The 27,341-nt window shown below is 34.6% G+C and overlaps 7 protein-coding genes across 9 annotated transcripts in view; 1 reads left to right on the forward strand and 6 right to left on the reverse strand.

The window, feature by feature from the left end:
• Positions 1 to 27,341, forward strand: part of LOC145322067 (uncharacterized) — a 148,813-nt gene that overhangs the window by 100,768 nt on the left and 20,704 nt on the right. Inside the window, exons 2-5 of one of the 2 annotated variants that reach the window (XM_080163841.1) lie at positions 490 to 522; positions 717 to 803; positions 2,189 to 2,297; positions 2,965 to 3,077. In XM_080163841.1, coding sequence (XP_080019967.1) covers positions 501 to 522; positions 717 to 803; positions 2,189 to 2,297; positions 2,965 to 3,077 — 331 coding nt within the window. In that variant the 5' untranslated portion in view covers positions 490 to 500. Of the gene's footprint in view, positions 1 to 489; positions 523 to 711; positions 804 to 2,188; positions 2,298 to 2,964; positions 3,078 to 27,341 lie in introns of both variants that reach the window. The other variant, XM_080163849.1, reaches the window with a different exon arrangement.
• Positions 3,093 to 9,273, reverse strand: LOC145322086 (uncharacterized). The gene is made up of 7 exons (XM_080163859.1): positions 8,185 to 9,273; positions 7,828 to 7,959; positions 7,213 to 7,323; positions 6,937 to 7,017; positions 5,037 to 5,421; positions 4,736 to 4,803; positions 3,093 to 4,380 (listed from the first exon to the last, which is right to left on the reverse strand). The coding sequence occupies exons 1-5, from the start codon at positions 8,265 to 8,267 to the stop codon at positions 5,337 to 5,339; spliced, it is 492 nt and encodes a 163-aa protein (XP_080019985.1). The 5' UTR covers positions 8,268 to 9,273; the 3' UTR covers positions 3,093 to 4,380; positions 4,736 to 4,803; positions 5,037 to 5,336.
• LOC145317690 (uncharacterized) lies at positions 9,038 to 14,490 on the reverse strand. The gene is made up of 7 exons (XM_080158935.1): positions 13,677 to 14,490; positions 13,282 to 13,423; positions 11,663 to 12,990; positions 11,244 to 11,330; positions 10,570 to 10,758; positions 9,415 to 10,101; positions 9,038 to 9,057 (listed from the first exon to the last, which is right to left on the reverse strand). Exons 1-7 carry the CDS (start codon positions 14,320 to 14,322, stop codon positions 9,038 to 9,040), a joined length of 3,099 nt encoding a protein of 1,032 aa, XP_080015061.1. The 5' UTR covers positions 14,323 to 14,490.
• On the reverse strand, positions 14,327 to 16,018 carry LOC145317761 (uncharacterized). Its single transcript, XM_080159052.1, has 4 exons — positions 15,615 to 16,018; positions 15,215 to 15,337; positions 14,706 to 14,903; positions 14,327 to 14,332 (listed from the first exon to the last, which is right to left on the reverse strand). Exons 1-4 carry the CDS (start codon positions 15,711 to 15,713, stop codon positions 14,327 to 14,329), a joined length of 426 nt encoding a protein of 141 aa, XP_080015178.1. The 5' UTR covers positions 15,714 to 16,018.
• On the reverse strand, positions 16,068 to 17,661 carry LOC145322105 (uncharacterized). Its single transcript, XM_080163891.1, has 3 exons — positions 17,021 to 17,661; positions 16,569 to 16,792; positions 16,068 to 16,361 (listed from the first exon to the last, which is right to left on the reverse strand). Exons 1-3 carry the CDS (start codon positions 17,113 to 17,115, stop codon positions 16,219 to 16,221), a joined length of 462 nt encoding a protein of 153 aa, XP_080020017.1. The 5' UTR covers positions 17,116 to 17,661; the 3' UTR covers positions 16,068 to 16,218.
• On the reverse strand, positions 17,936 to 21,547 carry LOC145317841 (uncharacterized). The gene is made up of 6 exons (XM_080159149.1): positions 21,438 to 21,547; positions 20,782 to 20,897; positions 20,355 to 20,529; positions 19,323 to 19,887; positions 18,948 to 19,103; positions 17,936 to 18,527 (listed from the first exon to the last, which is right to left on the reverse strand). Exons 1-6 carry the CDS (start codon positions 21,463 to 21,465, stop codon positions 17,936 to 17,938), a joined length of 1,632 nt encoding a protein of 543 aa, XP_080015275.1. The 5' UTR covers positions 21,466 to 21,547.
• LOC145322094 (uncharacterized) lies at positions 21,316 to 23,373 on the reverse strand. 2 transcript variants are annotated; one of them, XM_080163880.1, is made up of 3 exons: positions 23,219 to 23,373; positions 22,541 to 22,867; positions 21,316 to 22,287 (listed from the first exon to the last, which is right to left on the reverse strand). In XM_080163880.1, exons 1-2 carry the CDS (start codon positions 23,371 to 23,373, stop codon positions 22,561 to 22,563), a joined length of 462 nt encoding a protein of 153 aa, XP_080020006.1. In that variant the 3' UTR covers positions 21,316 to 22,287; positions 22,541 to 22,560. The 2 variants fall into 2 exon arrangements, with proteins under 2 accessions (XP_080020006.1, XP_080019996.1); XM_080163870.1 differs by having other exon boundaries at positions 21,316 to 22,867.

Consider the following 27,341-nt stretch of genomic DNA (forward strand, 5'->3'; position numbering starts at 1 on the left):
TTTTACACATCAGGGGTTTTACTGCTCCGAAACTCTTGAAAGGGTTTAAACTTAAACAGTCAGAATATTACCATTCAACCCTTATCATTCATACTGTTGTTTTTAAACAAAGTTTATCAAAAGTGAAATGTTTGTTTAGAAATGCTCATATAAAAGTAACAGGATGCCTATCTGTCTATCTGTGTGTTTGTACCGAAGGATCTTGATAGTTGCTAGACCGATATAGTTAAGGTTATCATAGGGTAATAGACGGTACTTAATCATTTAAGGGTTGGGTACCTTCACCCTCCCAAGAAAAATCGCTTCTTGAAATCCCCGCATCTCTCCATAAAAACATACACTAATATTGAAAAGTCCCTCAAATGATTCTATATGTCTCTAGGGGCGAAGCTGCTAGTTAGATTAATATTTTAGAATCATGATGTGCGTTCAAAAAATAATAAAATCAAATTGTTGTATATTTTATCTTTAATAAATTTTTACTTTTTCAGAAGTGAAAAATGAAAGATTTAATAGAAAAGGAAAGAAATTTCCTCAGATTTTAAAGATTTTAATTGTATATTGTAATCAAATTGGTTTAAAGGGCATATTTCATTTACAGTTATTGAATCTTTAAATTATTCTAATCAACTTAATTATTCTAATAAAATTGTCTTAGCTTTGAAAAAGCTTTACAATGCAATGTTTAAAAATCTGAAGATTTTTTCATATAAAGACGCTGATATTGATATTATTTCTCTGTTTTGTAAACACAATTCCTGGCAAAGAAGAGAATACATCCCTAGCATTAAATCAAACTTCAGGTAAACATTATGATATTATTTCATGATTATCTAAAAGATTCACTACATTCATTATTACTATACGTATCAATGATACATTTGAAAATGGTTTTTAAATTTCTTTAAAACTTTGCCCATTAAAAAAATTTGTTCTTGTCAACACAGATGTGTATAATTATTATTAAAGCAATATTATCTGTTTCCCTTAAAGAGCTTAGTCAAGCAAAAAAAACCTTTCCTCACTTACTTTGAAATAAATTTTAAATTATGGGCGAAGGAAGACTGTGCCCACCAGGCAATTGGAGGAAAAGCAGTATACAACAATGTCTAATTTGTAAATCACTTAACACATTACAAATCAACCTAAGTAACCTAAGTAGTAACCATGCCAATAAGAAAATTAATAAGCCAATATGACGATTTAATATTCAATTTAGGTATTTTTAACCAAGTTTTCGTAGTTAAAATGATTTGTAAGAAACTATTTAAATTAAAGAATTATTACTAATTGAATATTTCAAGTGTTCATAAAACAAAATGGTTGTGGCTAAAGCACTGAAGGCTGGAAACCACAAACATTTTTCTTACATCTATATAAATGCAGTATATAGACCTTTTCTTTTGCATATTGTTGAAGCAAGTTGTTTCAGTATGCTCGAATGCTTTGGGATTATAAATATAATGATCGAAGAACTTAAGCTTCAGCTGTTTTTAAATTCATTTACTAAATTTAATTATATCTTTTTTATTATTTTTGTAATTTACATTTTGATGTGATTGTCATTTTCTTTAAAAGTTATTAATTCTATCCTAAACAACTTGATTTGAATTGAGGCTTTCATATCGTATATTTTTTTTCTGTTATAGTAATTACAAAGGCTATTTACGTTGGTTATTCCTATTATCTTAGTTCATTCAACTCGCCATCAAAAGTACTTTTCATAGAAAATTGTATGGACGAAGACCAAACTGCATAACTCTTGCACCACTTTTGACGTCATATTCTCCATCTCTTTTTTAGGGGTTTTCTTTCCCACTTCTCCTCTCATCTTCCTCATTATATGACGTCACAGGAATCAAAAGTGACAAAAAAGTTATGCAGTTTGGTCTTCGTCATTGTATGTTTTGGGGGGGCTTAAAGATAAAAGCAAAAGATGATTTTTTTTAGATAAAAATTTTTTGTTTACAAAGTTTAGAGTGATAATAAACATAAATCTAATAAATGGATAAAAATCATTTTACTATCAAAATTATAGATGTGCAGTAGGGGGGTATCAATAACCTCCTGGAATAAGAAATTGGGTAGGTGTGGCTTTCTAATTTTCACCCCACGAGATTTCACACACCCTTGTCAAATCCCCGTGCACGCCTCTGATTTAAAGTAAATGATATTTATTTGTTTCAAGGTCGTACGAGTAAATTTTTGAATCTGTTTTCTGTGATAAGATTTTCTAATGAGCCCTGCATTGGAAATAATGGTAGGAATGGAACATGCTATACGGAGAAGCAGTGTAGGTAATAATAAAATCAAATCGCCTAGTTGGGCTATAAACCCCCACCCCCTTACTTTTTAAATAACTTCCAAATATTGGGAGGTATAGTTTTTCCCTTGTATGTTTTTTTTTTATGTAAGTCTTGCTAGGATTTATTATGTCCTGGTTAGCTCGCACATGTTAAGGGAATTATATCATAAACTAAGTATGATAAAATGATATGATTTGATACGAACCGTAATTTAATTTGGCTAAATGTCGTTTTCTGTGTTAACATAATGAGTTTTTTATATCCAAATGACAGAAGCATGCATAATTTAAACAGATTCCAAATTAAGATTTGCCATGTTGTAAAACATTAAAAAGAAGCAGTTTATAGTGCCTAATAAAAAATGACATCATATTATACAAATGACCAATGATAGGTTAGTATACATTGTAATTGACAAATGGTAAAATGTACATATACTAGCCTATAATTGGTCATTTGTATTGTATGAAGTAATTTTTTATTAGTAGGCACTATGAGGTGCTTCTGCAAAACATTTAAAAATTGCGGCCTACCTTTTTAAAGGATATAATCAGGAGAATAAATACTCTATAATTGTTGCCCGTAAAGTCGAAGGGCCATAGTTGATTTGTAAATCTGTAAATATGTTTGTCGTAATTCTTATCTAAAATCTTGCCAGAGAAAAAGGAGGTGTAGAATCTGGATCCTGTGCCGGTGGTTTTGGAGTTTGCTGCGTTTTCAGCATTGGTTGTGGAGAAACTACCAGAGAAAATACTACCTATGTAACTACAGGTATAGCTATACCCAGGACGGAATTAATACCATAAAAAAACCTAGTTTTTACCACTTTTACGGTAAAATTTTACCAGCCTATACGATTTAAAAGGTGGTAAAATTTTACCGTAATCGTGGTAAAAACACTTTTAGTGGTACTTTCTCACGCTTTTTACCATCGATTTTTACCACAATTATCGGTAAAATTTTACCAGATTTCCGGTAAAATATTACCATTTTAGGACGCAAATTTATACCAGATTTTGACCAATTTTTACCACTTTTTTGGTAAAATTTACCAGAAATTTGCGGTAAATTTTACCAAAAAAGTGGTAAAACTGTTCAACACCTGGTAATATTTTTGCCCTAAACTGGTAAAATTTTACCAGAAATAGGGTAAATATGGTAAAAATTTACCAATAATTGTGGTAAAAACGGGTGGTAAAAATCACGAGAAAGTGGTAAAAAACGACCTTAATTATAGAAAAACCTCGCTTGTACACAAAACGCAAAAATAAAAAAAAAATTGTTTTCATTATTAACTTTATTGATTGAAACACTTAAACATATTTTTTTACATAATGATTTACATAGGTACGATAGCGCGATACTATATAGGTATATATTCACAGAAATTTTCTTAATTAGTCTATAATTCTAGACGTGGTTTAAATGACCAAATATTACATAGTTTTACAGATAATATAACTGCATGTTTAATCGGTTTAAGCTGAGAAATTAACACAAATATACATAGGTTTTAATTGCTGAGATCTGGATTCTAATTGTACTTTATACTAGAACATTTTTATACAAGAAAAATATATTACGAAGTTACTTTCCATTATTAAATTTTCAAAAATTTTGCTATATAGGAATAGCGGTTTCAAATATAATATTATATGAATATTTTCATCGTCAGAACAAAACTGTCAAACTGTCATATAGATTAATGTACGTACAAATTAAAGGTGGTTAAACATATTTTTGACTCAAGATATCTTGATATATATCACTTTTTTATCACAAATAGTTTATATATGATCTGACTGGAAGGACTATTATACATCAGCTTACTTTTGTCCTTCTTTTCTTTGTTTTTGCCTCTTGTGAAAGAAGACGCGGCAGTCTGGGCACATATAGGTGCATTCGATGAGTCTCGTGTTCAATGGCAGCTCGCTTCGGGGACTGCGTCCATGGGCGCAGGTCTTGATTTTCCCCGGTGTTGCACTTCTTTTGCGCCTACTCAGTTTTGATGCTGGCGTGATTGTAGGAGGGGGTGGTTCAAACATCTCCTGCTCATCATCTGACACCCCATACACTGAAATTAAAATATTTTTTAAAATTACTTTTTTTTACAAAAAAATACTTCAATTTTACAATAGTTTTTTTTTCTAGCCTAACCTAACCTAGTGTATTAATAGAAAGAGTAATATTTCTAGTTTTAACCTAGCCTAGCCTAGCCTAGCCTAGCCTAGCCTAGCCTAGCCTAGCCTAGCCTAGCCTATTCTAACCTAACCTAACCTAACCTAACCTAACCTAACCTAACCTAACCTAACCTAACCTAACCTAACCTAACCTAACCTAACCTAACCTAGTGTAATAATACAATGTAGTACAGAAATGTTTCACTATATGCTTTGGGCACAGTCGCTAGTATAAATATTGTACTATACCTGGGCTTTTTGGTCCTGGATTCTTTATGTTCTCATAAATTATATCAAAATCCGGTTGGTCTTTCATCCTGAAATTAAACAATCTATACTACAAAGTAAAACGATTTTTGTTTGTATGTAGCGAAGGATCTTGTTAACCGCTGAACCGATCGGGTTCTTCTCATAGGTACCGGCAAGGGAAGGGAGTGGCAAAAGAAACTTTAAGGATATACTTCATATTAGAGGGTTTAGCGTACAGAAAAATCATTTACAACACAGTCGCCAGGATAAAGTAGTAAAAACAATTTTTTAAAAATCTTACTTTGCTGGTGTTTCCATAACAGTGACTTCCTTAACCTCGTTCTCATCCGAATTTTCTGGAGAGCCAGCTGCAGCTGTTTTGTTCCTGAATTAAACAATATATATATAATAATCTATTTAAATTAAGTAGTTAACTTTTTGGTTCCACATTTACCCCTTCCACCTTACCCAGCTAGAGGCGTACTTGCTAGTACTCGCTTTTAATAAATAAAGGAACACGTTGAATTTGTCTTTACAGAAAAATCATTTACAACACTGTCGCCCGGATAAAGTATGAAAAAATAATATTAAAAGAAATATCTTACTTTGCTTCTCCTTCCATAACAGAGGCTTGTCCGACCTTCTGGTCATCCTTTTGTGCCGCCGGACATTTCTCGGATTGCTCCCTGAATTAAGCAATCATATTATTATTAAATAGTAAACTTTTTATGGTCCACATTTACCACTCCCACCTTACCCCTAGAGGCATACTTGCTATAGTTTTGTAATATATAAAGGTGAATTTGTCTGTACCGAAAAATCATTTACAACACAGTCGCCCGGATAAAGTATGAAAAAAGATTATTAAAAGAAACTAGTGGCTACGCCCCTAGAAACCTCTAGGGGCACTTAAGGTTGGAAGGGGAAAAATCAACATCTTCCCATTTTCAATTTCAGTTTCAGAAGAGTAAAAATATTTTTTGGGGGAGGGGGTGAAGACACCCTGCACAAAAATAGTTTAAAACCTTTCCAGGACCTATAAGAAGCTTCACTTTAAAGGAGAACAATATCGGTTTAGCGGTTATCCTTCGGGACAGACAAAAAACGCTTACTACTTTATATAATAGGATATCTTACTTTGCTTCTCCTTCCATAACAGAGGCTTGTCCGACCTTCTGATCATCATTTTGTGCCGCCGGACATTTCTCGGATTGCTCCCTGAATTAAGCAATCATATTATTATTAAATAGTAAACTTTTTATGGTCCACATTTACCACTCCCACCTTACCCCTAGAGGCATACTTGCTATAGTTTTGTAATATATAAAGGTGAATTTGTCTGTACCGAAAAATCATTTACAACACAGTCGCCCGGATAAAGTATGAAAAAAGATTATTAAAAGAAACTAGTGGCTACGCCCCTAGAAACCTCTAGGGGCACTTAAGGTTGGAAGGGGAAAAATCTACATCTTCCCATTTTCAATTTCAGTTTCAGAAGAGTAAAAATATTTTTTGGGGGAGGGGGTGAAGACACCCTGCACAAAAATAGTTTAAAACCTTTCTAGGACCTATAAGAAGCTTCACTTTAAAGGAGAACAATATCGGTTTAGCGGTTATCCTTTGGGACAGACAAAAAACGCTTACTACTTTATATAACAGGATATCTTACTTTGCTTCTCCTTCCATAACAGAGGCTTGTCCGACCTTCTGGTCATCCTTTTGTGCCGCCGGACATTTCTCGGATTGCTCCCTGAATTAAGCAATCATATTATTATTAAATAGTAAACTTTTTATGGTCCACATTTACCACTCCCACCTTACCCCTAGAGGCATACTTGCTATAGTTTTGTAATATATAAAGGTGAATTTGTCTGTACCGAAAAATCATTTACAACACAGTCGCCCGGATAAAGTATGAAAAAAGATTATTAAAAGAAACTAGTGGCTACGCCCCTAGAAACCTCTAGGGGCACTTAAGGTTGGAAGGGGAAAAATCAACATCTTCCCATTTTCAATTTCAGTTTCAGAAGAGTAAAAATATTTTTTGGGGAAGGGGGTGAAGACACCCTGCACAAAAATAGTTTAAAACCTTTCCAGGACCTATAAGAAGCTTCACTTTAAAGGAGAACAATATCGGTTTAGCGGTTATCCTTCGGGACAAACAAAAAACGCTTACTACTTTATATAATAGGATATCTTACTTTGCTTCTCCTTCCATAACAGAGGCTTGTCCGACCTTCTGGTCATCCTTTTGTGCCGCCGGACATCTCTTGGATTGCTCCCTGAATTAAGCAATCATATTATAATTAAATAGTAAACTTTTTTTTTGGTCCACATTTACCCCTCCCACCTTACCCCTAGAGGCATACTTGCTAGTTTTGTAATATATAAAGGTGAATTTGTCTGTACCGAAAAATCATTTACAACACAGTCGCCCGGATTAAATACCAAAAAAAGAAGTGAAAAAAATTTCTTACTTTGTTTGTGTTTCCAAACAAGCGATCTCCTCTTCCAAAGAAGCAATTTTTTGCTTTGCTGCCCTAAGGTCTTGTTTTATTTTCTGCATTGTCTCCCATCCATCGTCGTCCCTGAAAAATAAAAAAAAATAATACTAAAGTAACAGGATGTCCGTGTTAATGTACCGAAGGATCTCGATAACCACTGAACAGATCGGGTTCTTCTCATAGGTACCGGCAAGGGAAGGGAGTGGCAAAAGAAACTTTAAGAGATATACTTCATATTAGAGGGTTTAGCGTAGCTGCTAATTTGAAATATCAGGGGTGTATATCCTATATGGGATCCCCTGTTCAGGTGGTGGGGGGAAAATAACTAAAATATGTGTGGTAGGACCAAAAATTTTAGTTCTTTCAATATTTCTCCATTTCCGTCCCTACTTGGTGAGATAAAAATAGGTGGGAAAAAAATACAAAATTTTGTACCACGGGAACAAAATAAATCTTGTGCGTAATGTACACCCCTGAATGAAACTATAATTATTCGCCATAACAATAATGTTTATCCTACTCTTTTCAATCCGGCTACTACCACCTTCCGAACAGAAATAGAATGGTAACAAAAATAAATAAACTTACGTAGTGCAATCCAAAGTTAGGTTCAAATCTTCTGTATCAGACGATTTAGGAGGGGTATCAGGCAGGTCATCCAGCTTAGCAGGCAGCTCAGGCTCAGACACACTCATTTCGTTCTTCTGTTTTTCGCTATCACTGAAATATATAAATATATATTATATATCCCAGGTAATCGGACCTTTGCCCAAAGAAGTAATTACCAAAAAATATGTAATATGTATTTATGTAATTATGTTGTGATGGATTGTCGAATCCGATTCGATGAATGGTTACCAAAATATAGCTAGGGACGGACGGACGGACAGACAGACAGACAGACATCATTCTACTTCGTTTTATACATATTAAAATATTACTCACCCACTTGTGGTTTCCGGCTTCTGTTCTTCGTGCTGTTCGTCTCTCTCTAAGTCGGCTGCTGCTGTGGCTGTCATGTCGGACATTCTATATTAAATTTGAAAAGAAACAAATTATCACTGGTATTAAATTTTCATTAATAAATGTCCAAAAAACTGACGTAGGGAATTTTAATATAATAGGGTGGCCAGCAAGATCACATATTGGTATATCTTATATTGTAAACAAGTATATAGACAAATTTAACATTTACAAAAAGTTTATACAAATTTGAAACGTTCTCTTTTTTAATTACAGCACATAAACATTACGCATTTTACCATGGAAATCTACCACCGTATTAATTAAAACATTCCCTACGATAACTGTCATATATATAATATTTTTATACAAAATTAAACAAATATATAAAATTAACAAAAGCTAGTTCTGAATACTTTTTTTCCTTAGTTTAGGGGGTAAACTACAACTGCTATATACTGAATTACAAAAAATGCGACAGATTATACAACAAAAAATTTTCAGTTTAAGCTCTTAACTTTAAGCTCATTAAACTTAATTGGTGGAAAGGGGTAGTTTCACAAAATGCATTTGAACTTAATTTTGTGAATTGCATATTTTTCTTTGTTAAGATGGTAAAAGTACGTGGTAGAAAATTTAACTTTCTTCAAATTTATGCCATATAAATAGAGTTTAAACACATTTAAACAGGTTCAAATATACGGTTCACTAAATTAACTTCAAATGCATTTTGGGAAAAGACTCCTTTCTAGATATTATAAAAAAAAATTGAAGATGAAACTTATGAAATCAAAAAAAATTACATATAAATATATATATACGTAAAGTCCTGGAATTATTGGGATTGACTGCGACCTATAATCAGGTCTTCGTCTTGTTCTTCGTCTTGTTCTTCGTCTTGTTCTTCGTCTTGTTCTTCGTCTTGTTCTTCGTTTTCAGACGAAAGTTCCGACGGATAATACTTGTCTCCATTCTGCCAGGGATGTATATTCTACATGGATCGGATGTATAATATTTTTTCCAAGTCTGCTCAGGGATGTATATTATATTTCATTAAATATAAATAGATGGAGGTAAGAAAAAAAGGTAATAATTAAGAAAACTGAAAACATTTGTAAATTTTAAAAATTTTTAGCCGTGGACAAACAATATTTCTTGTGCAGAATATACACCCCTTTCCCGAATCAGCTGTAATGTAGCTGCCAAAGATACCGTAATTGTTTATGTTTTGAGAACATTGTTGAGAACTTGCTCTCTGTGGTGGTCTGGAGCTTGATCTTTTCTTCTTCTCTAACTCATCATCTTCAGGCCTGTGTCCCTGTTCCCACAATCTTTGCTTCTTCATGTTGTCCTTTACTCGTTTGTTGGCATCTCTTCTTGTCCGAGCCTCACCACGCTGGCCGAAATCGGGCAAATGTGTATTTGTTCTGTTCAACATTTGCTGCAGCTTAATTTGGTTAGGTTGCTCACTGAGTTGACTATTACTACAACCTTGCTCTGGACTGAGTTGACTATAACTACAACCTGGTTCTGGGTTTACGTCTTCATCAGGATTTGATGTGCCTGCGCTTTCAGCATATTCCCGGCTTGAATTAATTTGTGCTCTGCTCGTGCTTGCTCTGCTCTGGTTTCTGTACAACACCGCATCAATTTGATTCGTTGATGGAAATGTTGTTTGTTTTCTGGGACGTTTAGGACCTTCTTTGGTAGGCTTTGGCTTTTGGGCCACTTTTGCTTTTGGCCTGCGTTCTTCTTCTTCACTACTACTACTACTGCCAGTTCCAGTGTCTGGGTCTGATTGATGACCTTCATCTGTATCATCACTCTCTGGTGCTTCTTCTTTGATGTCAGAAAGTAATTCACCTTCTTCTCCATCTTTTTTCCACTTTGCTTTTTCTCCTACAAAGAAATAAAAAATGTTAAAGCAAATGTACATAATTGTAGCTTCAATATTATTTCCATACCTATATGAACATTAGTTACTATTAATCAGATTCAAATGAAAACAAGCAATATTTTTTACCCTATATTAATATGCCAATCAAAGATAAAAGGGGGAATTTTGCATTGGCAGTTGCTTTATAGGGGTACAATATGGAACTGTGAAGAAACGGCGTCGCCACCGCCGAGAACCGCCAATAAAAGCCCCAAAAAAGTGTCACTTTCGCCCACCCCCCCCCCCCCCCATTTATTACATTAAGACCTGTAACTTACCGTCAATGTTGATGAGTTCTAAAATTTCCATTTGGTTGTATATAGAAACATTTGAGCCTACTGCAACAACCTCATAATGACCCGTGTGGTTGTGAATTATAATGGCAAGTTTGGGTAATATTATTCCACATGGATGTATCCGAATTTCCTTACTTGCATTGCCGTCATTCTTGCCCTCATTGTCCTCAACCTCCACAATTTCGTCACTCTGGTTTCCGTCATCTTCGTTATCCACCTCGAATGATGGTTCATTGTCCAGCTGTAAACTTTTCTTGGTTTTTGCTTCGGCTTCCAATGCGGTTTGCCTTCGCTCCCGGTTCTTTGGAATGATCGCCACATCATCTAAATAATTATTATAGTCATTATTTCAAATAGTATAAATGTTACCCAACCCCCCCCCCCCCCCCCCCTCCAAGGAAATAGCTTAAAATCACCGCAGGACCAATACACAGAAGAGTAGAATCCGATCTCCAGGATACAATTAATACCATAAAAAACCTAGTTTTTACCACTTTTATGGTAAAATTTTACCAGCCTATACGATTTAAAAGGTGGTAAAATTTTACCGTAACCTCGATCGATTCAGTGGTTACTGAGATCTTAAGCTTCTGACGGCCGGACAGACATTAAGCTACTTAGTATTATAGATAGCGGCTGCGCCCATACAAATTTTAGCCTAAAACCCTGTCAGGGCCTGTACGAAGTTTCCCTTAAAACAAAATTAATCCACAGGGTTTTTATCTAAGACTACTTCTCAACTAAAATATTAATAAACTTAAATTTAGGTGATACAGTTCCTACGTTTTTCAAACTATAAATAACAATACCTTCGGCATCCTCATCATTCTCATCACTGCTGCTTTCCTCCACGACACTTGTTGCCTTTCCAGTCACCTGTCTCTCGTTACTGTTGCCTGTAAATAATTAATTTATACATTAATTTTATACGTTTCCAAACAAAAAGCAAGTACTGAAAACATTTTTTCCACCCCCCCACCCCCCCTACTTGGTTGAAAAAAAAATTTTAAAAGGAAATGTGTTGTAGGAGGGATAGAATAAATAAATCATAGAGTTCTTTAAATATTTTTCAATTTTCCCCCTACTTGGTGAAAAAAAACTAGGGGGGGGGGGGAAGAAAAATTTTAAAAAAATTAGTAGCAGAGGAAAAAAAATCTTGTGCAGTATATACACAATACGAGGAAAGATAAAACTTATAAATAATAATTAATGTTCAACAAATATGTACCTGTGATTGAATTATTTCGTCCATAAAATTCTTTCTGTCTTTGCAGTGGTGGAAAGTTTGGTGGTTGTTCATCATCTTGCATTGGGACTGTATCATCAAGATTTCCCACATTTTGGCCCTCATCGTCTGTTTCAGAAATAATTATCTTCTTCGACTTTTTCGAGCCCTTTCCATGCTTCTTCCTTTTGGAGCTTGTGATGTTTTTAAATACATTTACTTTGGGTTTATTATTGGACTGGCTGTTGACAATTGGATCTTCATATAACCTACGTGGCTTTACTGGGTGCTTTACTGGTTCTGGAGTTACTGCTGGATTCTCCGCGGGTGGTATGCGTAAGTCATTCCCAATCTGATCATCATTTGAATTCATTTCAACGTCGTCGCCTCCGTCATCAATTACAAGCTCCTCACCATTGTTGCTTTCTTCATCAGCAATGTTTTCCATACCATTTTCTTCAACAGCATTGCCTTCAGCTTCATTGTCTTCAACAGCATTGCCTCCACCATCATTGTCTTCACCATCAGTGGATACATCAGCAGTGGAATCATCAGCAGTGGAATCATCAGCAGTGCAATCATCAGCAGTGGATTCATCAGCAGCATTCATCTTTCTATTTTTTGAAATTCTAGTTGCTTTCTCACTGGCATTGTGAATCTTTGTCTGTTCTTCACTCATTTCTGGTTTCAAATTGGTTGTGGCGTACGAATAATACATTACAGCTCTTTGTATAACCTTCTTATTACTATGGACTGTCTTGAAAAATTGCTTGGGGTTCTTTGCCATGTCTGCATAATTTTTGATCTGAAATGAATTTCTCGACCTGTCATTGTTTATTCTCAAGTAAATCGGGTTCTTTCCTTGAACTTCGTGGGGTAAGCAACCCATTGAGTGGGCACCTAACATGTGGTAAAATTTCTTGTCTTCGGCTGTAACACCTGGTGTTGAAGTTGTGATTGTCTTCGGTTTAATACGCCGCTTAATTCTTTGTATCTCTGCAGGGGCCAGATAAAATTCACACATCTGTAAGGCTGATCGTTTCTGTGCCTTTTCCTTCTTGTCTTTCTTGTCTTTCTTGTCTTTCTTGTCTTTCTTGTCTTTCTTGCCTTTCTTATTGCTTGTCTCCTTCCTTGGCTTGATTTCAAAAACCGGTTCATACTTGTAGTTTGGGGTTGACAATGCGCGTTCTTGTTTTCGCGTTACCATCCCTCGAAATAGCCTCCAGCAGACAGGATCCTCATTAGCAAGCATATAATCTTCGGCCCTCTTCTTATTTTCACAAAAACCAGTCGCGTCCTCTTTAAAAGTGTGTTCGAAATTGCGCAAGAACCTAGATAAAAAAAGGGTTTATATCAAAACAGTCTCAATATATAACATATAACATATATCAAGAAAAGATGAACTAAAAGTCTTGCCACATAAAAAAATACATGGTACAAAATTGAAATTCTTTGAAACATATGCCATAGAAATGTAGTTTAACAATTTAACAAGAATACAATATGCAGTTAACATTTCGTGAAACTACTTTTTTAACTAAAGAACATTGAAATGCATTTTGTAAAACTACCACTTTCACATTTAATAGACGCGGAATAGATGCGATAAATAATTGAATTACCTACAAGCTTGTATGTGGTTCCTCACTAGAAAAAGGTCGCTTGAAGACACATAGGTTCCTGTTCTCCACAAATTTGGTGGGATAGCTTCATGTAGGTACGTCTCGTTAAGCACTAACTTACAATGATCCAAGAAACGTTCCACTGAAATAATAATGAAATTTTCAATTAACTCTGCATAGGTACATGTTTATTATTGTACCAGGGGTGTATATTCTGCACAAGATTTATTTTCACAAATAAAATATATATATAAAAAGATTATTGTACATGGTCACCTGCTAGCAAGAATAGGAATGCCCCTTTTATTCGGTTTATTTCCCTTGCCCCCACCTCCCTTCTCCCTGTTTTAAACGTTTTCTCATCATGTCAAATTTACAAAATAATATTTACTTACCAGTTTCGTCATCAATAACTTCCGGAGCAGTCCAAAAGGCAGCTGTGATGCGGGCGTCAAAGGTGAACTGCTCGAACACGACATACAGGAAGGTTATGATGTCTCGGCATACTTTCAGTAAGGTTTGCCAGCCTATATCCACTTTCCGTGAGTCTTCGAAATTTTGGATGAAAAAGATAATTTCTTCTCTTCTCATATAACCATCTTTTTCCAAGGGGTCATGGTTCTTTATTCTTTCTTTGTAAAAATCTGGTGAGAAAATCTGGTCCACGACAACATCCTGATTCTCACTAGGCCCTTTATTCGCCTCCTCCTCATCAAGCTCATCCACATTGGTCAGTCTTCTTAGATCAGTCACCAAGGTTTCCACAATTTGGCCGGTTTTCTTCATTTCTGTTTTCAGGGTTTTAGTATTTTCAGCCATATCTCTTGATACACTGTCTTGCAGGTCTTTGATTTCATTCTTCACTAACTCATGGTTTGTGGACGTTTTGTTTACCAAGTTTCTGATGGACGCATTAATGGGCTCTAGTTGATTTTTCATTTGTGAGGTCAAGAAAGTACGTAGCTGCTGAAATTGGTTCTGAATTTGGTTCATAACGGCCCCGGTGAACAAATCCTTAAAATGAAACATATTAAACCACATATTTTCAAGTCTTGGTATTTTAAAAACTACGTGGTAGAAAAGAAGACTATCCACAAACAAGAGCAAGTGATCCTAAGCATCTTCCATCATTTTTGGACTTTGACAAACAAAAAAACTTGGTAAAATTTGACCAACTTTTTGGTAAAAATTGACAAGGTAAATTTTTAGGCTAAGTCCAGATTTTTGGACTTTGACCAAATAATCAACTTGGTAAAATTTGACCAACTTGTTTGTAAAAATTTACAAGGTAAATTTTTATTGGTCAATGTTTACCAAAAATTTAGTCAAATCTTACAAGTTATTTTTTCCAGGCTAAGTCGATATATATCCTAAATAATTGTAATTTGTATCCTCTGGATGACAAAATGAAATAAAAATAATACCTCGCTTTCTTCCATCTCACCAGAAGGGCCAGATGATCCCTGGGGTCGTGATGACTGGGACTGGGATCGTGATGATGTTGCAGGAAGAACTACAACTCTCGCGGTCCGTTGACTCGCGGAGTGGTGCCGTGCCCGTGGAGATGGAGGTGGGGTAATATTTATTGGCCTCATTGGAGATGTTGTGGTTCTAGTTGTGTTCTAAAAATAATATAGATAATTATTGTAAAGCATTACTTACCGAGGATTATAGTTTTAAACAACACCGGCATTATCCTAATTTTTTTCTTCTATTTTTTAAAACTTTACCCTCCCCCCCCCCCCTCTCCCGACAAAATGACTGTGTTAGGTTAGGCTAGGTTAAGTTATATGGTTAGAGGGACCCAATTTGTTCAACGGTTAACGAGATTTGTTGGTACAAACCCACAAACAGACATCATGTTAGTAAGTTTAGTTTAACAACAAAACACCAACAAACCAAAAACCGATAACAATAAAACTTAAAACCCTACCTTTGCTGTTGTACCTTTGCCACCTCCAGTAGATTTGTTGCTTCCAGTTTTGGCACTTGGAGCTTTGGCACTTCCACCTCTGGCACTTCCATTAGGTTTGCCACCTCCAGTAGGCTTGTTGTTCTAAAACAAGAAATAATTGTTGTATTTACAATGCATAAAAAGATATTAGATAGCAGTGGCTACGCCCCTAGAATTTTAATTACTAATATCAAATGTTAAACACACTGTGGAAAATTAATAAATAATTATACTTGGTCAATAATCTTTTGTGGTCTGTTAAGCATGAACCGATAAGGTTTTCCTTTCGATCCGGTAACATGCGAATTTATAAGTTTTTTGAGCGAAGGGTAGCAGCAATTTGTACAATAGTAAATTAGGCCTTAAATATAATTTTTACCTTTACAGAACTAGCACTCTTTCCAGTCCTCGTCATTTTGGGATCTAGCTTGATCAATTGCCAGTCGAAATTACGCTGTTGGATCCAGGTCGTTGGCATGGGCAATTTGCATAGTTTTAAATCTGAAATGTGTAGACAGAAATTAAAATTTTATGTAAAATTAAATTAAATTGCAAACATGTACTCTTTCAAATTACAGACTAGACTTATAACACTTTAACTTCATACCCATCGATGGCCAAAAAGGTAGGGTTTTGCTAAATTTAGTTGAAATGCCTTTTTTAAAATTAGCTATAAAAAATAATTTTAATGAAAAAAATATTTTAAAGTACATTTCACATAAATTCCAAATAAAGAGGGAAGGGCCTTCAGTTGAATTTTACAACATTTTACATACATATTATAACAAAAGGGGGGGGGGGGGGGGGAAGTGACACTTTTTGAAACCAAAACTAAAAGTCAAAGGAACTGAACTAAAGAAACAGTTACAGATCTGTCATTTTGCATGGCAGTTGTTTTATAAGGGTACAATATGGAACTTTTAGTTTTGGTTTCAAAAAGTGTCATTTCCCCCCCCCCCCTTCTCTGCTTTCAATGTACAAAATTAAATTCCGATAGGAATTACGATGGAGACATCTTGATGCAACAGGTGTACGGAGATATGTGCTACTCTGTACTTCAGTAGGTTGGAGGCTAGTTGTGTTGGAGGATGGCTATAGTCTTCGGGATCGTCAGTCTTGCCTACTCCTAATACCAGGGGTGTATATTTTCAGTGTTTAAAACCATAAAACTTAATTCATATTTCCTAGACCCCCCCTTTACCACACTCTCCTCCTGGCATGATAAGAGAATTACAAATAAATTGTGGTAGGTTAAAAAGGAATTAGATGAAATGTATAGTTCATGAAATATTTCTATACAACAATTAATCATGTGCAAAATATACACCCCTACCTATTATTCTGGAATCTTCAGGAAAGGTGTATGCCGGAAAAAATGTCCTCACTTTGTGGACCAACCATACTGTTTTATCACGACGGCAGTCTGGGACAAAGTAGAGGTCTTGGCAGTCTGTATAGAATTGATTACTTTCGAACTTTCGTTTGTTGGCATTCCTTTTTCCCCTGACAGCCAGCTTTTCATTTATGTACGGTTTCACTGTGTGAAATATCAACAATCTAAATATGTCATTTATGTCATTAATGGCTGTTAAACGGAAAGGTATGTTGCTGGTGAAATCGTTATAGCTTAAGTGTTTGATCAGCAATACACGGAAAGAAAGTTATGTTACATTTTTAAAAATTACATTAAAATTTGTAAAGAGTGGGGGGGGGGGGGGAGAAGTGACACTTCTTGAAACCAAAACTAAAAGTCAAAGGAACTCAACTAAAAAAAAATAGTATTACCTGTTTGAAACCTCTTTAAGGCCAAAATTATATCCTCGGATGTAAGTTGATATCACATGATTGGCACTTTCGAAAGCATAACAACTGAACGCCATGGATGGTCCAAATCGGCGGACATGTTCCGGCAATGGTAAAGCATGTGAGTATTGTAACTCAAGCACGATTCGCCGTACATCTCCGCCAATTTTGAGTTCAGGACCATTATCATGGTCTTGAGCTCAGCCACACGTTCAGTTGTTATATGCTCTTCGAGACTGCGCAATATGTGGAATAAAAACTTGCATATCAGACGTTGTTCATCTTTAAGATTTGCCAACTGGAAAAAAAAAACATTGTAATAATTTAAGGGAAAACTAGCTCTTTCGCCCCTAGCCTCTAGGGGCTTCGCCCTATATACTTATTGGAAGTCCACCCTCCTCAATAGAAATATATATATAATATAGCACACGTGCGCAAATTTAAAAAGAATGTTATTGCTATACAATATAATGAAACTGAAATAAGCTTTAAATTCTAAAAAGATTATAATATGGTAAAAACCTACCTCTGCATAAAATATCATATGGTAAAAGCCCAGTACTTTGAATTCAGAACTTTTCAAATTGAGGGCTAGCTTCTTCTCTGTCAGGCGCATGATGGACGTACGGGGAACGCGATCAAAATCGCCAACAAGCTTCAATTGATCGTTGATTTCATCTATAATTGGAGTTACTGCAGTTCATGGTAAAATATGGGTGATAAGGAGAAAATTTTCAAAATTTAAGTTCTTTAAACTTTTCAAACTAACACTCTTTTAAGCGGCATAACAAGGCGTACAAATAATGTGTAATAGACATAAATCTAAAAATGCAGAATTTTATCGCAGTGCCGAGAAATGCGCGAAGAAAACACCTATTTTACGCGTCATTTCTTTAGTCAAATGCAGTACATCCCTGTAATTCTCTCCATTTGAACTAAGTCTTCTTCTTCCAATTCTGGATAACTATTACGTCCTTTCTTCAGGTACGTCATCACTTTCTTTACATAGCCCAGGTGCAACGCGTGCATCGGATCACTGGGGGTATCTTGTATTAAATCCAAGCTCGGGTCAAGCTCAGAAAAACTGGTTTTCATGTTCTGATTATTTTCCTCTAACTTGCGGAATTTCTCGTCAGACCTCGGCGTACCCATATTTTGACTGTCACTGGGGTAAAATACATTCATTGATTCGAACAATACCAAGTTCTTTTGACGGAGATAAGTCTGTGAAAAAGCCATCCCTGGAAGGTCACAGTGTGGGCATCCATTTTTTGATCCATGGCCAAGAATGCCGAATACATCGGCTCTCGCAACGGCATCGTGGATGATGGTTCTACATTGAAAGGTATGTCCAGGTAATCCTTCTTGAATTAGTTTGTTGATGAATCGGGTAACATTATCCAGAAAGTTGTAACTGTAGGGACGCCTCCTCGTCTTCTCAAATATGCTGACTGGCAATATAACACTGAAATCCTTGTTGAAGAATAACCTGAAATAATAAAGAAGAATTAATAATAATAGCATTTAATACCTTAGACTTAAAATTGTAGTCACTGATTTATAAAACGTAAAGGCTGGTAAAATTTTACCGTAAAAGTGGTAAAAACTAGGTTTACTTATGGTATTAATTAAGTCCTGGTATACAGTAAGACAGATTTTTATATATGTATGCAATAGAAAAAAGTATCAATTGTAAACTTAGTTTTCTTTCTTATTTGTTTATTGAATGGTTTCCTAAACTTTGGCTTTAAAAATCTGGGCTGTCAATTGATGTAAAACAAATATTTTGATATCCTTTGAAATATAGGCTGCCAATCCTAAAAAATATTTTTTCGAGGGTCATGCTGTATATGAAAAGAACTTTATCCCAACCCAACCCTTTCAAATCCACAATATATTAATTACTTACCTAATCCAGACAGTATAATAGGAGATATGAGATCCCTGAGCTGCTTTCACTCCGTCGCCCGAGATGTCAAAAGTTATATGATCATCAACGGCCTGTTGTCCATTCAACCGTTTAAAGTCTGTGATGGCGTCTTGGAGGATCTCATAGGTAGGGAATCTGGAAAAAGAAATATATTTTTAACTAATAATAGCTTATAATATTGTTCTCAAGTTGTCGCAGGAAGCAATATACCAAAGAATGATCAAACTGATAATTAGAACACTTGAAAGTTTGTTGTTAAAAAAGGAGAAAAATCGACATGTTTAAAATGGACGTACGGAAATTCTGGTAATGATTATAGAAATGCTACGCTTTCTAAATCGTATATAAACATACCTGCACTCAATCAGTGAACCAGGAGCATTTGTAGGATTATATTTGTTTTCTTTGATTTCAACTTTGTATTTGGGTTTGAATAATGTATTATATGACGGAAATTTGAAAATACACGAGCGTTTCAGAATTGCCAGGATGATTCTAACTTTGTTGTGAGAGATGGGGTTGTCTAGAACACAAACGCTTCTGAAATCATTAACAATTTCTTTCTCAAGTTCTGTAAGATGTTTGAAGGGATCCCCGTCATGATCGCCATCAGGTTCGCCATCAGGTTCGTCATCAGGGTCATCGTCATCATCTGGGTCAAAATCATCTTCAGGTATATCAAACAATTCGACGTGTTCCCAGTCCTCGGCATCTTGAATGCTGTCATTGTCTGCATCATTATTATCGTTGGTATTATTGTTGTTAATATTGTTGTTAATATTGTCTACAACAATATTAATGTAGTTTGTTTCTTCAGGATTGTTATTTAATCGCTCCAAAACTTGGTTTGCGTAGCATTGATAACATATACTTTCGGTTTCCTTTGTGAAGTTGGTATTGCAGCCTGTACAAACTTTACCTAAAAAAATACGATGTTAAACATGGTGTTTTATAGTTATAAACCTTCCCGGGACCTATGTGAAGGTACCCTGTAAAGGAGAACCCAATCGGTTCAGCGGTTAGCAAGATCCTTTTGAACAGACACACAGACATCCTGTTACTTTAGTATAAGGATAATGCCGTAAAGAAAAACTAGTCAAATTAGAAAGTTAAAAAATTAAAAATTCCAGAAAAAGTAGATAAATGTAGAGAGTGGGTGAAGGTGGGTTAGGTTAAGGGATCCCATGTAGAATATACACCCCTGGAACAAGGATATCTTGAGACAAACTTAACTAACGTTTGATCAAACCAATTGTTTGAAATTTAGATTGAAAGGAAAATAAAAAACAAAAATTGGGAGACAATGTTTGTGGGAATTTGGACAAACAAACAACAAACAGACAGACCGACATCGTTCTACTTTATATTACAGATATTGTAGGTTACCTTTTGACGATGCAGTTTCGTTCTCATATTCCACATCCATCAAATCCTCCTGCTGTTCTTCTTCTAGTAATGGCTGACTGTCTTCACTTTGTTGATGTTTCTTGCGCCAGTATTTACTTCTGGCTCTCGTTGCATTACAGAAGAGTTTTCTTATGGACCTCAGTTTATGCTGCAACTGGAAAAAGATTACATAATTAGTGAATTACTTATTTAAAATAATATAGGGGAGTTGTTATGGATCGTTATTTGGGCAAGCTACACGTGTCAATTGATTACAGTAAATATGACTATACTGGTGTAAGAGCAAGCATGTTTATAGTGCGCTGACTGCAAGTGAAAAATAGAAATTAAAGTCGAGCATAGATTATACTTTAAGAAGTAAGGTCTCATCTTAAATATGTAGAAATAATTAGTTGTAAAAAGTCACCTGTACATTTTTCGTCTTATCTCCACTTCTTATACGCTTCAGTAGAGCTTTAGAGAGTGTACCAATCAAATTGTCTCCCATTGCAATAACGTCTAACAGGGGTGTATAGGTAACTCCTGAAATAAGAAGTATATGTTATAATCAGGGATGTATATTCTGCATGGGATCCCCTGCTCAGGGGGGGGGGGGGGTGGAAATAAAAAATAAGTGGTTGGAGGAAAAAAAAATGTAAAAATTAAGAAAACTGAAAACATTTTTTCCATTTCCCCCCCCCCCCCCTCCTTGGTGAAAAAAAACTAAAGAAATGTGTGGTAGGAGGGATAAAATAAATGAAGTATAGAGTTCTTTAAATATTTTTCTATTTCCCCCCCTACTTTTTCAGAAAAATCTAGGGGGGAAAAAAAATAAAAAAATTTGTAGCAGGGGAAAAAAAATAAATCTTGTGCAGAATATACACCCCTGGTTATAATAATAAGGTTATTACTTGTTTACATATAACGAAAGAAGGAGAAAGTAAAAAAGGGGGGGGGGGGGAGTGACACTTTTTGAAACCAAAATTAAATGTCAAAGGAACTCACAAAATAAAGAGTTAGAGTTACAAACAAGAAAATACCCTTATTTATTCTTTGATTGTCTATAAAATTAATTAAACTTACCTATCAAAATTGTGATCCAATTATACATACGTCATCCAGCGTTGGTCTGACATTTTTTTACTTTGAAAAAAATAACTATATACAATATATACATAAAATTTTGTTTGTTCCAGTCCTGACCTGGATAATACCTATATAAATTTCCTGCCTTCCCTGAAAAGCCGACGAACGCATATATAATCGAGCCCCACTGGTCGTGACTTTTGCAGAATTCTGCAGTTGCATGGAGTTTTATTATAACAACAATGTTGAACCCAGAAAATTTGTTAATTTGCTATAAAATAAATAATAATAAATAATAAAAAACAACATAACAAAAATATCAAAAAACAAAAACAAAAAATAAAACATATCAATTAAGATCTCCTAGAGAGCTATAGCCAGAAGCTTAAAAAACTGTACACGTGCATACGTAATCGTCGGCTTTAGGGGTAAATAATGTTTATTAATGTTTATATGCAGGAAATTATATATCTGCACGACCAGTGGGGCTCGATCACTGTCACCATGGGTACTTAATTATAAAATATATGGGCGCTGCAATCAAAGAGAGGTTAACGTAAATGTTCTGAAAGAACAAATTGATGTTATCCTCTTAGGAAATACCCCCCCCCCCTAGAAAAACGGCCCCTGGCCTCTACCTAGCCGTATAACTTAACCTAGCCTAACCTAACCCAGCAATTTAGTTTGGGGGGGGGGGGGGATGGGGAGTTAAATAATACAAACAAAATTTTCTAAGAGGATAACGCCACAAATTACAATTAAAATTCGCTTTCAGCATGGATATCCGGAGGCTGGATGAAATCGCCGGCGGCGAGCTCGGCTTCTCCTAGCTTCTCCTTTCTCTTCCCTGAAAGGAAAGAACATTGAATTAAAAATGAGAAAACTAAAGCGTTTTTTAATGAAGAAACTCAAAGAATTCTGAAACATTTTTTGGTTAAAAACAATTTTTTCCCCTGCTACAAAAGACAACTAGCCATGAACAAGAGCATGTGATTTGAAGCAACTTCCATCATTGATCCACTTATTTCTTTTTTCCCCCTCCCCTCCCCCCCCCCCCCGGAGCAGAATATACACCCCTGCAATAATTTCGTAGTTTTTACCTTGTTACTCTGGGTTTTATTTAGAAAAAAGGGCTGACGTTGGTGAGGAAAGGTGCACAGTCGGCTTCATGGTCAATGACACGTCTCTCGGTATCATCCAGGCGGGGTCTCTCGTTCTCGTAGAGATTCTCGGGCATAGGTTCAATCTTCTTTAAGTGTGTCTCTACCCAACCGTGATGGTATAAGAGTTTTACTATTTCAACAGCGTCATCAATGCCACATGATTCTTCTTGAACTCGAATATTTAGCTTGGAGAAGAGTCTCAACATCCTAACCATGAGGGCGTCCCATCTGTCATGCAGCTCGTGGTATTGGTATGGATCCATCCTAATTTGAGGAATGATTATTTTGTTTGTCTTGTTTATTTTTGGGAGGGGTGTGATTAATGTTTTTTAACTTTCCGGTATTTTATTTGTCCTTAAACAAGGGGGGGGGGGGAGAAGGCCTGGAGCTCCGGAACCTGGAGGCCTATCCAAAAAATATTAAAACTTGGGAAAATTCATCATATAAGAATGATTTTATCCCTAATAACCTATACTCTCAGTCCAAAGATAAAGCCTATACTCCCTGTTTACGCAAATGTGTCAAAACTTCCCCCCCCCCCCCCCTATTTATTTAGAACAAATTTTGTAGCAGGAGAAAAAAAATAAATCTTATACAGCTAATATACACCCATACCTGTTATTATGATGTACGCGTACCCAGGTGATTAACTTGAATAGCCTGTTATTCAGAACTATCTGAAAAGGTAGAATATTTAAGAAATAAAAAATTACAAAATAAAAATAGCTCGTATTCATTCGAATCCGGTGGATAGGAACAGGTGTTCTCATTCATACGCCAAAAAACTAGGTAACTAGCATATCGTATTATATGCATGGTTTTCTACGAATATAAAAATCTAAAAGCATAAGATTAAAAACAGTTATTTTTAGCCAGTGCCTCCGGCACCTCTGGGCCAAAAAAGTAGTTTCATTCTTATAATTGTACTCCTATATTTGCGACAATCCGTTTATACTACGGTGCAAGACATATATTTATTAATTTTACATTTAAAAAAGTCCTGTATATTACGTAAGCTAAAAAGAGTCCCAAAAATGGGAGAAAAAACGAATACGAAGAATATTTTAGAAAGAATTTTCAATAATTAATGATAAAATTTGAATTATAAAACAGAATGATACATATTAACGTCTTAATTCACTGTAATTTCACTAAAAATGATTACTAAAATACAAAAATGCACCGTAGTCATATAGTCCAGTTGAATTATTGCGCCGATGGAAAGTTACGGTTGCCAACATACAGATTGAATAGGTGGCAAAACACTTTGCAAGACAGTTATATTTTTAATCGTAAAATTGCAACGAATAATAACATTTCATGAATTATATAAGTTATGCAGTTTTAATTAATTAACCGGTAAAATATTAAAATGATATTATATACATAAGGTGTTTTTTAAAGTTTGGCAACTTTGTCCAGCACGTTGATTTTATCATCTGAAAACAGGGTTACGAAAGTTAAATAAATGTAAATTTTTTTTAATGTGAATGTAATATATTTTTGGCAATGACTTAAATGAAATATCATCGATAAAATATAAAAAAATATATTGCAATGGATATAAAAGAAATATTTTTCAATATAAAGTTGTATACCTGTACAGAGCATGTGCATGAATGCCGCTATACCGATTGAAAACTATTGTAAACAATGAGTGTTATAGTTCAAGTCTCTTAGAGAAAATACGTGTTATATCCAAGTATGATTGACAGGAGATGGTCCATGTCACAAGATTTATATGAATGTCAGTTAAGAACTCCTAGAGAGCTATATATTCAGAAGTTTAAAAAAGTACTTGTCTACCAGTCTTGGCTGTTAGTGTTGATATATGGACCCTGCAATCAAAGAGATGATAGTCAGATGTTTAAAAAAGTACGTGTCCACCTTCAGTCTTGGCTGTTAGTATATGGACCCTGCAATCAAAGAGTGGTTTGCGTAAAAGTAAGTGTTTAAATAATTTTAATATAAAAACATTAATAATATAGGACCTTGAGCGTACGGTTTTAGGCTGCCTTCGATTAACGGTTTAAGTTTTACTAGCGGCTATGCCCCTTAGAAGCCTCTAGGGGCACTTAAAGTAGGAAGAGAAAAGTCGAGGCCTCATCCTATTTTTAATTTGAGTTTCAGCTATAGATTAAAATAAATAAAAAGCTTCGTTGTAAAAGAGAACAATATTAATATATATAATAGGATAATTGTTTTAAGCCTTTTTTAAACCTTTTTGATTTGATCTAAGAAACACTTTTTATCCTATTCTTAATATTAAATAATCCGGGTTTAATATATATGAATGTAAGAAATATTAATAAATTATATTTAAATTGAATATTGTTTTTCAGGTTCAGCAACACTGATTCATCAGAAATAACTATTTGGGCGCTGCAATTAAAGAAGGGCTCACTTAGTAGTAAGTTTTAAATAATGTAATAAAAAAATCAATATAATTTAGGACCTTACGCATGGTTTTAAGCTACTTCGATAAACTGTTTGTTTTATAATTTTTTAAACCTTTTTGATATATGATATAAGAACGACTTTTTATCCTATTCTTAATATTTAAAGTATTCTACTATTAATATATATAAATAATAATAGAAATATTAACAAATTATATTTCAATTAATATTGTTTTTCAGACTTAACCAGGAATCAGATTCGTGAGAAAATATATGGGCGCTGCAATTAGTGAATGGTTTACATAGAAGTAAGTGTTAAAATAATTTTAATAAGAACATGGATATTTTAGGCCATGTTATTAAGACTATCCTTTAACGAAACCTTTTTAATTCAACCTTGCTACGAAGCCTTGTGTGATACCGGTAGAGTGTTTGAGTTCTTAGGGAACCACACTAATTACATAATATTATCTTGAGTTAGACAGGTTTTATAAGCTGTAAACAGACTAATACAATTAGATATGTCATTATCTTTAAATTATTTATTATAATTTATATAATAGCACCTTTGAAATAAGCTCATATTATATCCAACCTATATTCGCCCTTTAAGGTTTATGATTGTTTTAAGCGTAACGAAGTTTTATACCCTTAATAGAAAGATATTATAAGATGTGTTTTATGTAAAATAATATTAAAAATATATATAAATTATATTTCAATTAATATTCTTTTTCAGGTTTAGCTTCGCACACAGCTGGGTGTATTCTCTGATTATAAGCTGACCGCAATTCGACCGTGGAACATTTCTTAAGCACCAACATGAAGCTGTTGCCATCAGAAATTCATCCGTTAAAAGTAAGTGTTTAATTATTTGTAATAAAAGATAGTTGGAATAATCCTACACGCAACTACGGCAACACCTCGGCCCCAAAAGGTAGTTTCCATGTATACAAGCATAACAAATATGAAGTTAATATACACAGACACACATCGAACTACCTTTATGAAACTGTATACTAAATTATATTAACAATTAAGCTATTATTAAATTTATTAGATAGATATTAAACTGGTTAGACAAAAGTTAATACATAAAAATAATGTACTAGATAGGTAGCTATTTAAAATTAGATTTTACTACTTTATATTATTGAAACAGTACATTCAGGATATTATTAAAATCTAAACAGCATTACATTCATCCTCGTGCATGTTTACTTCGTGAAGAACAGCTGCCAGTTCGGCAGCCTGGGCAGCGGCGGGCAGCAGAGGGGAAGGACGGCAGCGATTAAGATGTGTAGTAATCCATCCATGTTGATATAACCTCTTACAAACCTCCCTCTGGATCTCGACATTGTCAGTTCTGGCTCTAATCTCTAGACTCTCTCTTAGTACTAACATACGACTATTTAATTCATACCATAACTCCAAATTCCCGTTATAAGACATTCTTAGTTTCTCTCAGTCTGGTTATGTATTGATAACTGAATTAAACTTTCTCTAATAAGCAGGCACATACACAAGCTGTATCTACTTTCTCCATGAAATTTTCCCAAAACCGTTAACTTTCCTTTTTGTAAGGCCTTTTTGATTTGTTAATCCTTTAATTGCTTAATTTAAAAATGAATATTCTTTTTCAGGATTTTGGAGTTGAACCAGTTTTGAAGTACGTGGAGCTTTGCAGTTCCATGGAGAACAACGAGAGTTCCATCTCAACATGTAACAGTCACAGATTATACAAAAAATTTCATTATTTATTATAACGACAATGTTGAACCGAGAAAATATGTTAAAATATGTTAGTCAGTTAAAATTAACAAATAATTTACAGAACGATACTAATAAGTTTTATTATGACGATCAATGTTGAACAGAGAATATTCTGTTAGTCAGTTAAAATTAACTTAAATAAAGCGTATTGATTACAATCAGTGTTTATTATGACGACAATGTTGACACCTAACATTCCACAGCTAAAATTCTAAAAAATATTGACTTTAACATATAAAGCGTATTGATTACAATCCGCCCAATCGGTGTTTATTAATTAAGTTCTACTCGAGAGCTCCAAACATTCCACAAGCTAAAATTCTAAAAAATGTTATTTACAGAAACGATACTAGTAAGTTTTGTAGTTTCAGTATTGACCTGGATAATATCTATATGACCTGTTATGTTATAATATGAAATAAATTCTAAATAAAATCATTATCATCATTATATTTTATTTGCGATTTTTATCATTAAGTAGAAGGATGTTTGTTTGGAAAAATCTGGACTTAGCCTAAAAATTTACCTAAAAATATTGACAAGAATTTAATTAACAAGTAAGAATG

The sequence above is a fragment of the Acartia tonsa genome, chromosome 1 (assembly GCF_053477335.1).
Source record: "Acartia tonsa isolate MP-2025a chromosome 1, ASM5347733v1, whole genome shotgun sequence".
Taxonomy (NCBI): Eukaryota; Metazoa; Arthropoda; class Copepoda; order Calanoida; family Acartiidae; genus Acartia; species Acartia tonsa.

Bases quoted from the DNA above. Each gene is read 5' to 3' on its own strand.
- LOC145322105 (XM_080163891.1), bottom strand. From the start codon at position 17,115: ATGGCGTTCAGTTGTTATGCTTTCGAAAGTGCCAATCATGTGATATCA. The intron at 16,793-17,020 runs GTAATACTATTT...TGACATATTTAG, and splicing joins CTTAAAGAGGTTTCAAACAG to ATTGTTGATATTTCACACAG. The intron at 16,362-16,568 runs GTAGGGGTGTAT...CCCTGGTATTAG, and splicing joins TGAAGATTCCAGAATAATAG to GAGTAGGCAAGACTGACGAT.
- LOC145322086 (XM_080163859.1), bottom strand. From the start codon at position 8,267: ATGTCCGACATGACAGCCACAGCAGCAGCCGACTTAGAGAGAGACGAA. The intron at 7,324-7,827 runs GTAAGTTTATTT...TTTATTTTTCAG, and splicing joins CTAACTTTGGATTGCACTAC to GGACGACGATGGATGGGAGA. The intron at 5,422-6,936 runs GTAAGATATCCT...TGCTTAATTCAG, and splicing joins GTTATGGAAGGAGAAGCAAA to GGAGCAATCCGAGAAATGTC.
- LOC145317841 (XM_080159149.1), bottom strand. From the start codon at position 21,465: ATGTATAATTGGATCACAATTTTGATAG. The intron at 20,898-21,437 runs GTAAGTTTAATT...TTCTTATTTCAG, and splicing joins TTGGATCACAATTTTGATAG to GAGTTACCTATACACCCCTG. The intron at 18,528-18,947 runs GTAAGTAATTAA...TTATTATTTCAG, and splicing joins TATTATACTGTCTGGATTAG to GTTATTCTTCAACAAGGATT.
- LOC145317761 (XM_080159052.1), bottom strand. From the start codon at position 15,713: ATGCCAACGACCTGGATCCAACAGCGTAATTTCGACTGGCAATTGATC. The intron at 15,338-15,614 runs GTAAAAATTATA...TTCTTGTTTTAG, and splicing joins AGAGTGCTAGTTCTGTAAAG to AACAACAAGCCTACTGGAGG. The intron at 14,904-15,214 runs GTAGGGTTTTAA...TATTATTTTTAG, and splicing joins GCAAAGGTACAACAGCAAAG to AACACAACTAGAACCACAAC.
- LOC145317690 (XM_080158935.1), bottom strand. From the start codon at position 14,322: ATGTGGTTTAATATGTTTCATTTTAAGGATTTGTTCACCGGGGCCGTT. The intron at 13,424-13,676 runs GTAAGTAAATAT...TTATTATTTCAG, and splicing joins AGTTATTGATGACGAAACTG to TGGAACGTTTCTTGGATCAT. The intron at 10,759-11,243 runs GTATTGTTATTT...ATAATTATTTAG, and splicing joins GAATGATGAGGATGCCGAAG to ATGATGTGGCGATCATTCCA.
- LOC145322094 (XM_080163880.1), bottom strand. From the start codon at position 23,373: ATGAGAACACCTGTTCCTATCCACCGGATTCGAATGAATACGAGCTAT. The intron at 22,868-23,218 runs GTATGGGTGTAT...TCCTCAAATTAG, and splicing joins CGCGTACATCATAATAACAG to GATGGATCCATACCAATACC.